The sequence below is a fragment of the Nymphaea colorata genome, chromosome 1, assembly GCF_008831285.2.
Source record: "Nymphaea colorata isolate Beijing-Zhang1983 chromosome 1, ASM883128v2, whole genome shotgun sequence".
Classification (NCBI taxonomy): domain Eukaryota; kingdom Viridiplantae; phylum Streptophyta; class Magnoliopsida; order Nymphaeales; family Nymphaeaceae; genus Nymphaea; species Nymphaea colorata.
Window position 1 is genome coordinate 15,315,749 of NC_045138.2, and position 13,781 is coordinate 15,329,529.

Genomic DNA, 13,781 nt, shown 5'->3' on the forward strand with positions numbered 1-13,781 from the left:
TCTGTTTTCAGAGAGGTGCTTTATTTGTTCATAATTATGTAATCAGTGTTTTTTTGTTTATGATTAGACCTGAATCTCTTGTCTAGACAAGCATCAGGAAAAGCATAAATGCTTTGTTTTCTGATGGAGGTTGTTAATCTGATAAGGCCCATCGCTTCTGTGAAGAAGCTCTCAGTTTCACTGAGTTTGGCTTCAGATTTACTGTTGGTGATGAAAAACGCCTTATGCAGATTCTTCTTAATGTTATTGGTAACTCAGTTAAGTTCTCAATGGAAGGGAGCATGTCTGTTTCAACTGGTGTTGCAAAAGTAGAATCTCTAAAAGATGCACGATCCCTTGCACCATGAGTTCTATTTGCAAGTTCAGGTTGACATTTTGTTTTAACTTTCACCAACACCACTATTTGTTGTTGCTTAATGCATGTGTTTTTTGTGTGTGTGTGTGTGTGTGCATATGACAAAGTGGTGTTTATGGCTGCAGGTTAAGGATTCTGGGATGGGAATTAGTCCTCAGGATATTCCACATATATTCACCAAATTTTTGCAGTCTCGTAACTCTGCAAATAGAGTTTCTGCCGGCACTGGTCTTGGGCTTGCTATCTGTAAAAGGCATTATAAAAAATGAAGTTGGTGCTCATTGACATAATATACTGTTCTTTTGGGCTGAGATGATTAATTCTTCTTGTTTTCCCCATTCCTTATCCAATTTGCATTTGGCAAACCAAATAATTTCTGCTCCTTGAATTCTTATGAACTTCTTCTTGGATGTATAGTGCTCCCCCAAAATGCTGCATTTCAGGTTTGTGACTTTGATGGGAGGACAGATTTGGCTTGAAAGTGAGGGTGTGGGAAAGGGATCTGCTGCTATTTTCATTGTAAAATTAGGGATCTCTCAGAATTCAAATGAATGTCTATCGCAAATTGCTTCTAGAACTCCATTGAACTTCCGGCCAGACAAAGTTCTTGGAGCAGATGATAATGATGTGGTCCCAACAAAATATATATATATATATATATATATATATATATATATATATATATATATATATATATATATATATATATATATATAAATGAGAAAGTAACTATGTGCATAATATTTGATGAACTATTAATTTAATCGATCAAATAAATAATAAACCTTTATCATATTTAATTAATATATTAAATAACATGGATCCGTTAATTAAGTCTGTACGTGTGGGATTTTGACAGTTGATCAAATGTCTATCAGGTAATATTATTTAAAAAATTAAAAAATAACTTAAAAGTAATCTAAAAGTGAAACAAATTAAAGATCAGATTTGTACAGGAAAAGAAAATCCATAAGGTGGGATGAAAGACGAGAACAAGAACCAAACCTCAAATGGAAAATTCGAAAATCTTTTGCATTAGAGTATCAAGCCTTGTTCTTGTTTCCATTATAAGGACCAGGACTCTTTTAAAGAACAACATATAACTGAACCTGGATCTAGTTTTTCCATTGATGGATCTCAGAGAGCCTGGATCTGGATCTGGATCTGGGTTTGGACCATTCTCTTCTAGCAGCGGTTTGACCTGATTTCCGGCCCCAACCGAGATTACCCAGATCTAAACCATAAGCAAGAGCAGCCTCAACTTTCTTAAACCATGTTCATGTAAACGGGTTGTTACTTAGACATTTGAGCGTGTTGTATTCCCTTCATTGCCACCCTTGTTAAGTTTCTGCATGTTATGAACTCTCCAATTTAAGAGAATCCCACTAACCTACAAAGCAATGAGCCGCACTAACAGACCAATCCCTCAACTTCCTAAACTGGATCTTTCTTCTCTTCCTTCCAAATTCCTTCACCATGCTGGTCTCGTCCACCTATACATCCCTGTTCAAGTTTCAATCTCCACGACTTGATCCGGACTCGATCGACTCGAGTTTGCAAGTAAAACCAGCACAGCCTGGTCTCCTACCCTGAAACTGACTTACTTTGGCAAATTTGAAGAAAAAAATCTGTGGCCTATTTCCTCTCTTCCCAAACTATATGGGCACAATCTCAACCAACCTACTTCAATGGGCAGACTTGATCTCCAGTCGCTTTAACAAGGAGAGAGCAGAAGGTTTGTTCAGCATAGGGATCAAGATTCAGTCCAATATGAGGTTTAAGATTGGTTATTTGAAGACTACCAAGTTTTCTCCAACTAGTTCCGCTGGCTTCATCGACCAACTGGTCTTCTCCAAGCAATGGCTTTACAAGGACTCAATGTGATGTCGACCATCTCTAGATCAGACTCTTCCTATCTGGTTCTCTTCATATAGTTTTTTGTTGTTTCATGTTTTGAATTACTATGTGAGTAAAGAAAAAGAATAACGTTCATGATGATTATAGTATACTGTTGCTGTTGTTATATTATCCTTTTGCCTTACCTAATGGGTGCAGGAAGAATTTCCCGGCATGTCAACGAAAAGGATGCAATTACTAATATGAATGTGAGTCTATCTAACAGGATCTTGTAAAGAAAACCGACCCTATCAGATTACTAATGCGATGCATATATATGTGGTCTCTAGATTCGGTGAAGATAGTATTCATTGCTTGGATCTTGTGCTGGACAGATCCGGACTCAGTTTTAGAATACAACATTAGAAACAACTAATTTGTTGTGTTACATGTATTTTTGTGGTATTATTGAAATTGTAAAAAAAAGATTTCTTTTAATAAAAAATAGTACTCACTATAAAAATGTGGTTGTCATGTTGAGAAACTGGCAAACAAGATTCGATCTATTTGCAGACCTTTTGGCACTCTGCCTGAACCTGGGGTCCTGGACCGAGCCTTCTTCTGAGGTAGAACTTGGAAGAACTCGAAGTGTTGAGAAGATCCCGGACCAGCCAAACGCGATACTTGAAAAACCCTAAACACCGTGGACCTTCAGCAGGGCCTTTTCTCTTCTTCCCTCCCAAACCCCTCAGAGTCGGATCTCTCTCTCTCTCTCTCTCTCTCTCTCTCTCTCTCTTTCTCTCTCTCTCTCTCTCTCTGAGCTCGAAGAGAAGAGAAGAGAAGAAAAGAGAAGAAGATGGATGATACAGAGACGGAGGGAGTGACTGTAATGGAGGACGATCGGGTGGTGAAGAGAAATAAGAAGAAGAAAAAGGCGAGTAAGAAGGCAAAGTCTGGAGGTTTCGAGTCCCTCTCTCTGAGCTATAATGTTTTTCGGGGGATTAAGCGAAAAGGGTACCGCGTTCCGACGCCCATCCAGCGCAAGACGATGCCCCTCATTCTCGCAGGCCTCGACGTCGTCGCCATGGCCAGAACGGGGTCCGGCAAGACCGCGGCCTTTCTCGTGCCCATGCTGGAGAAGCTCAAGGAGCACGTTTCTCAGGGCGGAGTCAGAGCGCTTATCCTCTCGCCCACGCGTGACCTCGCTCTTCAGACATTCAAATTCACCAAAGAGCTTGGCAGATACACAGGTCCCTCCTACTACCATCTTCGTGTCTTTTCCGTAATTTGGCTTTTACGATTGGATTCTCTATCACGAGTGTTGGACTGTGGTTAAACTATGTCGGCAGTTAGATCAGGGTATGATTAAATTTCGGTACGCCACCTTAGCATTTTTATCGGTTTTACTTCTGATGCGGATACAAATGATTATGCCATTATTTCGTTGGGTCTGGACCATGCTAGCAGTAATTGTGCAGATGAGGTATATGTGGAGCATTTCATTGCAGCGGACCTGTAAGTCCTAAAAAATTGGCCTGTTCGTCCTAAACCATTGAACTTTAATGTCGTAAATCAAGTATTTCATGGTAAGGGGGCTCTTGATTCCTGATTGTCCTATTTGGCTAATCTTTTAGTTGCATTTTGTTGGTAGTGAACATCAGTCCGAGTGTGGTAAGGTACATACTGGGACGATTTTGTCGATCATTCTCTTCAATAGGAACTACGTAAAACCGTGATTGGCCATTCTTTAAATTTCTGAGCTGTCTGCGTTGATGGCAATGCATAAGTACTACTTGTCTCTTCTTTGCGATTGTTCGGATCAGGAAATGACCACTCAGTCACTCGGTTATTTCTTTTTTCCAATTGTATTTTGGTTCCAGATTACATTGTGCTAGGTTCTTTCATCCTCTCTTTTGGATTGTAATGAGTACAACTCGAGTTTATTCTTCTTGTTTACATCCTCATTTTGCGGACTATGGATTCAAAGATTAAATGAGAAACGAAGTGTTGGTATTTGGTTCAAGTAGACCGAAACCATAAGAAGGTGGATAGGAAATTTTGATATCCTTCGTGTTTTGGTTGTTCTATGTGCGCTCCATGCTTATTGTTTCACATATAGTCTATATTTCTTTTTCATTTGGTCTTTTCTTTCGATGGTGCAGACCTTCGTACTAGTGTATTGGTTGGTGGTGATAGCATGGAGAGCCAGTTTGAAGAATTAGCACAGAACCCTGACATCATAATAGCAACCCCTGGTCGACTTATGCACCATTTAGATGAGATTGATGACATGTCCTTGCGCACAGTGCAATATGTTGTGTTTGATGAAGCTGACTGTCTGTTTGGGATGGGTTTTGCGGAGCAGTTGCATAAGATTCTTGGACACTTGAGTGAGACTCGCCAAACTCTGCTTTTCAGTGCAACTTTACCAAGTGCACTTGCTGAATTTGCCAAGGCTGGATTGCGTGACCCTCAACTTGTGCGGCTTGATCTAGAGACTAGGATAAGTCCTGACCTAAAGCTCATGTTCTTCACATTGCGTCAAGAAGAAAAATATGCTGCTCTTCTCTATTTAGTCAGAGAACGTATAAGCTCAGATCAGCAGACCTTGATATTTGTGTCAACAAAACATCATGTTGAATTTCTAAATGTTCTTTTCAAGAAGGAGGGTATAGATGCTTCTGTAGTTTATGGTGACATGGATCAAGATGCACGCAAAATCCATCTTTCTAGGTTTAGGTCAAGGAAGACAATGCTATTAGTGGTCACTGATGTTGCTGCACGAGGCATTGATATTCCTTTGCTTGATAACGTTATCAACTGGGACTTTCCTCCAAAGCCAAAGATTTTTGTCCATAGAGTGGGCCGAGCTGCTCGGGCTGGTCGTACCGGTACTGCATATTCTCTTGTAACTTCAGAAGACATGCCTTACCTATTGGATCTTCATCTGTTTCTTTCTAAGCCTCTTAAGCCTGCACCCACTGAAGAAGAGCTTGCGAAGGATAAAGATGGAGTCCTTTCAGGAATTTTTAAAGCTATCGAGGGTGGAGAAACAGTTTATGGCCGCTTTCCCCAAAATGCTCTGGAACTGATTTCCGACAAAGTTCGGCAAATAGTTGATGGCTGTGCAGAACTAACTTCCTTAGAAAAGTCTTCCATAAATGGTTTCAAATTGTACTCAAAGACAAAGCCTTTACCTTCTAGAGAATCCATAAAAAGGGCAAAAGATTTACCTCGTGAAGGGTTGCATCCAGTTTTTAAGAATGAATTGGAAAACCAAGAGTTAGCAGCATTGGCATTTTCAGAACAGTTGAAAGCTTTTAGGTCAGTTTTTCTCCACAATCATCTGCCATTTTTATCCAAACTTGTTAGCATATATTTAAATAGAGTTGGAATATTTCTCCTTTCTGATGACCTTTTCCATCGCTCAATGCAACTTGCTTCTTTTTTTCCCTGAATGCGTCACTGAAAACCAATTTTTTTCTTATCTATGTGCCAGGCCAAAGCAAACCATTTTGGAGTCTGAAGGTGAAGCTGCTAAATCAAAAAATTTGCAAGTAATGTTTTCTTGCTTTAGCAGTATCCTTACATTATTAAGCATTTTGATTGATAGCGAGTTGTAATCAAGATAATTGCATTCAGGGTTGAACATCTGTTGCATTATCATGCATTATTTGTTTAGCACATGCGAGAAGACAATTTCTATTAATTTATGTTAAATAAACGTGCAATAATGTCACTCAGCAAAGCCTTTTTGATTGTATCATTGATAGTTTCATCCTTTAATCCTGTCAGATAGTTAAAATAATAACACAGGCCAGATGTTTTAGGACCTTGTTGGATAAAATTGCTAGAGTTTGGTTATACTGTTCTCTTGGTTGAATCTAACTATTGTGTCGAAATCCCTGTTTTCTGGTGACCAGCAATCCAAATTGCTTTAAAAGCTTCAGTGCAGGTTTTGTGATAAGTGCAGCTTCATAAACATTCTGGCATTTGATGTTTAGATCGCTGGTTTATTATCATCATATGTCAAACTCATCCAATGAGCATCTATATTTGCATGAATGATTGATTGCTGACCGCAGAAACCAGTCTGACAAGAGGACGATTCCAAGTGCAAATGTGCATTCAACTTAGGATAGCTTTGCATAAATAAAAGGTCTCCTGCAGTTGCATTTTCCTAAGCATCACACACCAAGCAAAAGATATGTTTTTTGAATCTTTGTTCAAGAATGATGTAAAACCTTTCTGGAACTTTGTCTCCAGCAGTATGAAAGGTAAAAACTTCCTTTGTCTAGGTGGTCAGTCTATGAATCCATGCTCATTTGTTTCATAATTAATTCAATATGATTTATATCATCATTTGTTTTTATTCATTTAGGAAAGCAGAATGAATGTGGCTTCTTATGTTACTGTCTTTGTGACTGGTCTCATATTCTAAAGCTTTTAAGCAATTGCAGGGCCCTGCCAGTCAATGGGTTGATGTGATGAAGAAGAAAAGAGCTGTGCATGAAGAAATCATAAATAAGGTTTATCAACAAAAGTCTAGTGGATTATCCTCTTCTCAGGTAAAAGATTTTTTTTTTTCTTTGGTATTTGCATTTCTAGACTTTAACTATGTTTTATGCTTTATGTTTACTTGAATAGAACTCTGGGCCAGCGGCTATAATTTCGAAGAAGAGGAAGGCAAATGGTAAGTCTGATTCTGCACATATATGTAAAATGTTATGATTAGGCACACACACAGTCTTGTTTAGGAATTGATGGTGATATTGAGATGAAAGTGACCAGTGCTCTTCCTCATCAGCCTTTTTGTTTCTTCTTCCATCAACTTCCTGCAGGTCTTGATGGTTCTAAATTTGGAAAGACCTTCAAAGATGAGGAATACTACATAAGTCCTGTGCCGATGAATCAGGTTAAATCTTATACATGATACATCTTTTACTAGTTTCTTGTCTATAGGACATGCTCAATTACCTGGCACTGTGGTTGATTTGGAATTTATATAAGCTTGTTTTGTTTTCAGCATCTAGAAGCAGGGTTATCAGTAAGAGGAGACCAAGGTTTTGAATCTAATAGGTAATATATGGTTTATGCGAACTCTGCTACATATTCTTGTGTGCCACTTGGTTGGTGTTCTTTCTTTTGATGCTGCAAGTCTTCCAGAGATAAGGCTTGTCATTTATTGTTTTGCATTTTCGACTGGATTTGGTATTATTACCCACTAGCTTCTTTATGCATACCGAGTATGTCTTAAGTGGCTGCGAGAAATGGTTACACACATATATAACTGTTATTGCTTGTTTATAAGTTTAGCTTCCACACTAACAAGGTAAGCACCGTGGCTGCCTGGGACAATATGTAAAGAAACATAGAGATAGGCATAATCAAGTAAAATGGTTGTGTTTCAAACTGTTTATTTTTATCGGCTACATAAGAATTATTTCATCTGCAATGATGTTTCCAAAACACGATGGTCGCATGTGATACAAACGTATGTGCTGATACTGACTTCATATTTTCTTTGTGAGGAAGAAGCGTCATTTGAATCGAAGCTGTGAAATGCTTTACCATGGTCAAAAAAACAGTCTAAGATGCTGAAAAAAAGCATCTTCATCTGCATTTTGATTTTTCAATAGTCTTCATTGAAATCGCAAGACATGTTTATAACCTGTTAAGAATTCTGTGAATCTCTCCAAATATGAGCATTTTATTCCTGTTTTTATTTGTGAAATTAGGAACTATGTTTTATGCTTGCAGGCTAGAATCTGCTGTTCTGGATTTGGTTGCAGATGACAGTAGTGGCCTTGGAAAGCATAAGTCTGTGTATCACTGGGACAAGGTTTGCATAGTCATTAAGCATTGCATATAGTCATTATTGCATTACCTTTACATTTTGAAATTTGTTTTTTGCAGAGGGGTAAAAAGTATGTGAAATTAAATAATGGGCAGCGCGTAATGGCATCTGGAAAGGTACTAATTCAAAGTTTCCCTATTTCTCTTTCAATAATCAAGTTTTATTATGAACTCCTTAGAGTTGGAGTTCTTTCAACTGTCACGCCAAAGCTTATGGGAACTCAAATGTCTTTGGCTCTAAATGATGTTCTTTTGCTGTTTGAACATAGTCGTATGCACGGTTCTTGAGTTGAACACTGAACAATGTTAGAACACTTGAACATTTTCAATTAACTGAGCGTAGAGTTGCCTCTTCGGAGACATCAGATAAAATTGCAAGGGTACAGGCATAGCGTAGAGTTATTTTGTTTTTATGTTTGTTTCTTTTGTCTATGTGTTCATGTACTAGTCTTCATCTTGATGTTGATGTTGCATAGTGTTGTCTCTTAATAAGAGATGGGACAGTTGATCCAATTGCTGGTGAAAATGCAATCCTGGATGTAAAAATGAACATAAAAGTGTTGAAGATGGTAATATTGACAAAAAATTGTGGATGTTCCCTTCTTTGCTTGTCCGACTCATACATTCCTATGGCTTGTGATTTCTCTGTAGAATTTGATAGTACTGGTGGTTGATGGTTCAAATATTTCATGAAGGCATGGTATCTTTTATTGCTGACACACAACTTGATAATTATTTGATGAACAGATTAAAAATGAGAGTGGGGCCAAAATTAAGAAGGGGAAAACAGGGATCTACCAGAAATGGAAACAGAAGTCACATTCAAAGATTTCACATAGTGGAGCGCAGGATGAAAGAACTCTTGACAATGAGCAAGTTTTAGAAGGTAAGCACATAAATATATCCTTTTGCTTGTTTTCGGATGCACGTGCATTTTCATGTGTGTGGAATTTCCTACATCCTTGAAAAGTGTTATAGGATTCAACCATGGTATGATAGTTTCCTACTTTTGTTCACCGGTTAAATGTGAGAATCTGCATAGAAGCTCATTTATAAGCATTGTCAACTAATTTTATTACGGGAGGTTCTTTAGATGAAGCAACGTAAGCTACTTCGATAACCAAAAGGCAAATCGAATGTGCACCTCCAACTCATTTTATGCAGATTTTAACTGTACTTTTCAAAACCCCCCGATAAATTCTCAGAGACGTGAAGACATACATAGCCCCAGAAATTAGCGACCGTGCTTCGAAGTGTGAGCTGTAGTTAAATTTTGAAATTCTTCGAAGTGTGAGCTGCAGTTAAATTTTGAAATTCTTATCTGTACAGCATAGTCGTTGTGTGGTTGGCAACACTATGAGTTAGTTGTAAATTGTAATAGAGTTCTGTTGTCTCGTTTGATATATATATATATATATATATATATATATATATATATATTTTTTTTTTTTTTTTTTTTTTAAATCTCTGATTCATTTCAGGGGGTAATAAGCATGGTCTGGGTAACAAGAGAGGCTTCAGAAGCCAGAAGAGTGGAAGGTTGATTCCCAACTCAAACTTGCGACCGGAGCTCCGAGATACAAAGCAAGTTCAGAAAGCACGGAAGCAACAGGGCGGAAGAAATTCATTCTCTAAAAGAAGTGGGAAGGGTGGGAGGCAAGAAAATTCATTCTCTAGAAGAAGTGGGAAGAGTGGGAGGCAAGAAAATTCATTCTCTGGAAGAAGTGGGAAGAGTGGGAGGCAAGAAAATTCATTCACTAAAAGAGGTGGGAAGGGTGGAAGGCAAGGAACAAAAAGGACAAGGAAGTGAGAGTTCTTTCCCTCAACAATTTTTGTTTTCGTTTTTTTTTTTTTTTTGGCAAACGAAGAGCATGTAAATTCTCTTCAGAAAAATTTTGTTTCTGATGATTTCCTATTTTTGTTTTTCTTGGATTTTAATGTAGTTTGTATTTTCCATTAATGTCTCGATATTGATTTATCAAGAATGTAATACACAAAATTGTACCAAAATCAAGAAGGAAAATTGATCACTGTCCTCCAGATTCCGTTGCACGGCATTATGAACCTATGCAAGTTGAAAATTCGAAAAATTCCCGACATCGGATCGAGTCCTGTCGCTGTCATTTCCAGCTTCTTTCTATGGCGTTCTCGTTGGAAGACTTGGTAGTCGGGTCTCGCCCTTCTACAAAATTTCTTTTCATCAAATTGCAGCTTTATGGTTTAATATTCCAAGCGTCCGTCCTCTGCCTTGAAACTAAAGCAATGAAAACTTTTATAACGGGCAAGGGAGTAAAGAATTTCGCCGTAAGGGCCAAGTGAATAGGACTCTTTCCAGGCCGGCTGGCCCAACACGTCGGAGAACTCCGCTGTCCTCTTTTTTAGGAGGAAGATGCAACTTCGACAGATGAGCCATTTATCGTGCTTGAAAATTTTGAGGAAAAAAACGTTTGCTGCCAAGTCTGAAGTAGCAGTGTTCTCCTGAGGCGAAGCTGTTATATGTTCGACTCCATGCATGTTCGTATAACACAAATACTTAAAATGTCCTCAAGGATAAGGAAAAGGAGCTTTCCCAATCAATACACAATAGAAAAATGAAAAGTAGTTTTTCCGTTGATTTTATCCTTACCTATTAAATTAGGATATTAATTGGGTATACACTCCCCTACTACCTGCCAGCCTCCGCGATGCATACTTTTCCTTCAGAGATATAACTGCACTTTGCTTTCCTGTTTGAAGCTTTGTATGAGAAAGAGATATGCATGCATATACATTTATTACAGTTTAAAAATATACAAAAGACTTGTACAAAGACTATGAAAGTTGAACTACCAACAGTAGCATGAAGTCAAGCCAAGTCAAGTCAAGAGGGCCCTTATAGGCGTGCCAACATGTAGGATGGAGTCGACAAGATCATCACAATCTTTGTTCTGAATAGTCTTTTGTTTTCTTGTCCTTCATGCAATATATTTATGACACAAATAAGTGAATGTCCTAAAAGTTGATCTCAGTCCACATATTTTGTCGCCTTGCAGACAGATGGACTTGAGATATATATAACTTTAAAGAATATGAATCTGAAATGTTGCATGACACGATAGACAGAAAAATGAAAAAGGTCATGGACCACTTTCTCCAAAATCCACACGAGAAATTTTTTTATATATGTGTATTTGATATACAATCTCCCTGTGTCTATGAGGTACTATTTCAATGAAAAGTTGCAACATCCCAACGACACAGACGCAGATCTTGCTTGCCTATGGCATATCCCCAGCTTCTTTGGCTTAATTTCTAGTTTGAGATTGAGTGGTTCGTATCTGGATCTTAAATATATTTTTTTCTCTTGGATGAGCAATTTAGCTCAGTTTACAACTTCCAAGCAATTTTCAGCAAAATTATTTGTGGGGCTACAAAGGTCTGAACTCTGATGAGTATAACACACACACACACACACACATATATATATATATATATGTATGAAAGGACGAAATCCTGCCAATAGTGTCCCAATAAATAACCGACCATAAGATAGCTTGTCTGTGAATGATAACGACCATGGAAAGTGACTGAAAAGAGCAAGTGGAGACGGATAAGAAGAAGCTGCTTCCTAGAAATTTCATGTGGACACCCGATTAAATTTCAATTGTATCGAGAAAGAGATTGAGGAAAGGAAATAGAGATAGATAGGAGAAGCTGCTTCTAAGAAATTTCATGTGAACCACACGAGAAACTTTGCAGGATGTTCACAATTAAGTACCAATAGTTCCAACTCTCAATTGCCTTCACGAAATGAATAAAAAGTCCAAGACTCCACGGAAAGGGATGAAATGATATAGAGAAATGATAATGATGAAGATGATGACGACGACGACGATGATTGCTGTTGTTGTCATTATTATTATTATTATTATTATTATAGTTGAAGTGGACTTGGTCGTGACAATGGTAGCTGTAAAATGAAGCAGATTGGGTTTTCTAAAACCATTCAAATGTCTAATCTTGAGGGGTTTGGCATAACTAGTTGGCCTAACACCTGATCGGCCGCCAGTTTGGCGGCAACCCTGCTGAGGAAGGAAGAAATTCTAACACCTTCTAGGCCACCAGTTGCTGCTTCAAATTTGAGTGGTACGATGCATGTCAAACTGGAGCAAGCAACGAAAATCTCAACTTGGGGCTGGGGTATGTAGTTTCTTAGGCAAGTAAAAAAAAAAACCATTCAGGTGCCTAAAATCACTATCACAATATCTTAAATCCGTTACTCAAAGGATTTAATATATATATATATATATATATATATATAAACGAGTAGCTGTTAGACCTTATTATATAGAAATGGTTTGGGCCATTGATGTTAACAAGATCAAAGGTTTCTATTTTCTTCAACCAAATCTCCGTGAGAAGCAAAGTTACAATTCCCATAAAATCTGGTACACATACATGTAGATGTTCATTTTTATCCAAATATTAGCTACTAAACAGATCAGATTAGCAGAATTATCGTGTGGGATCTTTTGCTTCACGAATTAAGGCTTCTTCTCAGATTATTGATTTCATTATTAACCAGAAATACTCCAAATACAAAAACAACTCAAAAGAACTTACTTTGGAACGAAAAGTTACGTACATGAGCAGATCCAGAATGGGAACTATACAAAGTCAAACTATTTACGTCCTAATCTTTGGAAGAGATCAAAGTTGGGAGTTAAAAATATTACCCAACGATGATCTTGACATGAGGCATCTCTTTGAACATAACCTTCTTAGGATAGAACCTCCCCACAACATCATGAGAACCTGGTAAGGAAGATGATGTGTGAAGATTAGATACCTCTTCTTCTATTGTACCACGCTGGGGAGAGGACACAGGAGTATAGAAAGGCGGCGACACGGCCGGAGTTGTGAAGACAAGCTCAGTTGATGGCGGCCGGAAGAGGTTCCCGGCTGTGATTTGTGTCGCCGAAGATCCCGATCTTTCACCATCCTCAGGTACATCTTTTTCCGTGAACAAAGTCCCGTTCTCATTGGGGTAAATTTTATATTGTAAGACGTTATAGCCTGGTCGAATTGGCGCTCGGTTGAGGTCTACATCCCTATCAGCCTGTCGCTTGGGTGGTAGGTCCATCCTTTCAGGGACAGACGGCTTAGTTGGTGCTACAGGCGGCGACGGCGGCCGTGGTGGCGATGCTAGCGGCGGTGGATGCATGTCGATGCCAACAAAGGCTGGTGGTTCCTTATGCGTGGTGATGATGGCCGGTGGCTCCTTGTTGGTGCTGGCAGGACTCACTGGGACTCCAAGGGCTGCGACCTGGCTGCTGTTTTCCCAGCTCATGAAGTACATCATTTCCTTGGAGGCCGTTGAATGCGTCGAGTGCCCAGTAACCGAACCCACGTCGTCGGAGTGTTCCTGACGGAATTTTCTAAGCCACCAGCGGACGTAGATGATTGCCGACGATATAAGAACAAAAAATAAGACGCCGAGCAGCGTGAGCAAAATCAGGGGCCCGGTCATGGCGGCTTGCTGCCGAAACTCACAAGGGCCCTAAAGAGAGATTGAGGAGTGAGGGCCCTGAACCAGATTGTAAGTAGAACCAGTGCGACCAAATCTCCTACATGAGAGAGAGAGAGACGGGAGGAAGAGGGGCAGATGCAGACTGGAGAAGGGAGTAACGTATATAATATAGGCGTATCATATGCGCTACTTTCGCTGTCATGAGGAGAAGAAAGAGGAAAAAAA

General features: G+C 38.9%; 1 protein-coding gene across 1 annotated transcript; it reads left to right on the top strand.

Moving 5' to 3' along the window:
* The first annotated feature begins 2,831 nt into the window (after positions 1–2,831).
* On the top strand, positions 2,832–9,904 carry LOC116245855 (putative DEAD-box ATP-dependent RNA helicase 29). Its single transcript, XM_031617438.2, has 11 exons — positions 2,832–3,441; positions 4,354–5,515; positions 5,691–5,748; positions 6,652–6,759; positions 6,839–6,884; positions 7,033–7,106; positions 7,218–7,270; positions 7,952–8,033; positions 8,108–8,164; positions 8,795–8,933; positions 9,529–9,904. Exons 1-11 carry the CDS (start codon positions 3,048–3,050, stop codon positions 9,855–9,857), a joined length of 2,502 nt encoding a protein of 833 aa, XP_031473298.1. The 5' UTR covers positions 2,832–3,047; the 3' UTR covers positions 9,858–9,904.
* Positions 9,905–13,781: the final 3,877 nt, after the last annotated feature.

What these genes read in the sequence shown, in the direction of transcription:
- LOC116245855 (XM_031617438.2), top strand. Translation starts at nt 3,048, where the DNA reads ATGGATGATACAGAGACGGAGGGAGTGACTGTAATGGAGGACGATCGG. An exon ending in GAACAGTTGAAAGCTTTTAG is followed by an intron (nt 5,516 to 5,690) that starts GTCAGTTTTTCT and finishes TCTATGTGCCAG; the next exon opens with GCCAAAGCAAACCATTTTGG. An exon ending in GCGTAATGGCATCTGGAAAG is followed by an intron (nt 8,165 to 8,794) that starts GTACTAATTCAA and finishes TTTGATGAACAG; the next exon opens with ATTAAAAATGAGAGTGGGGC.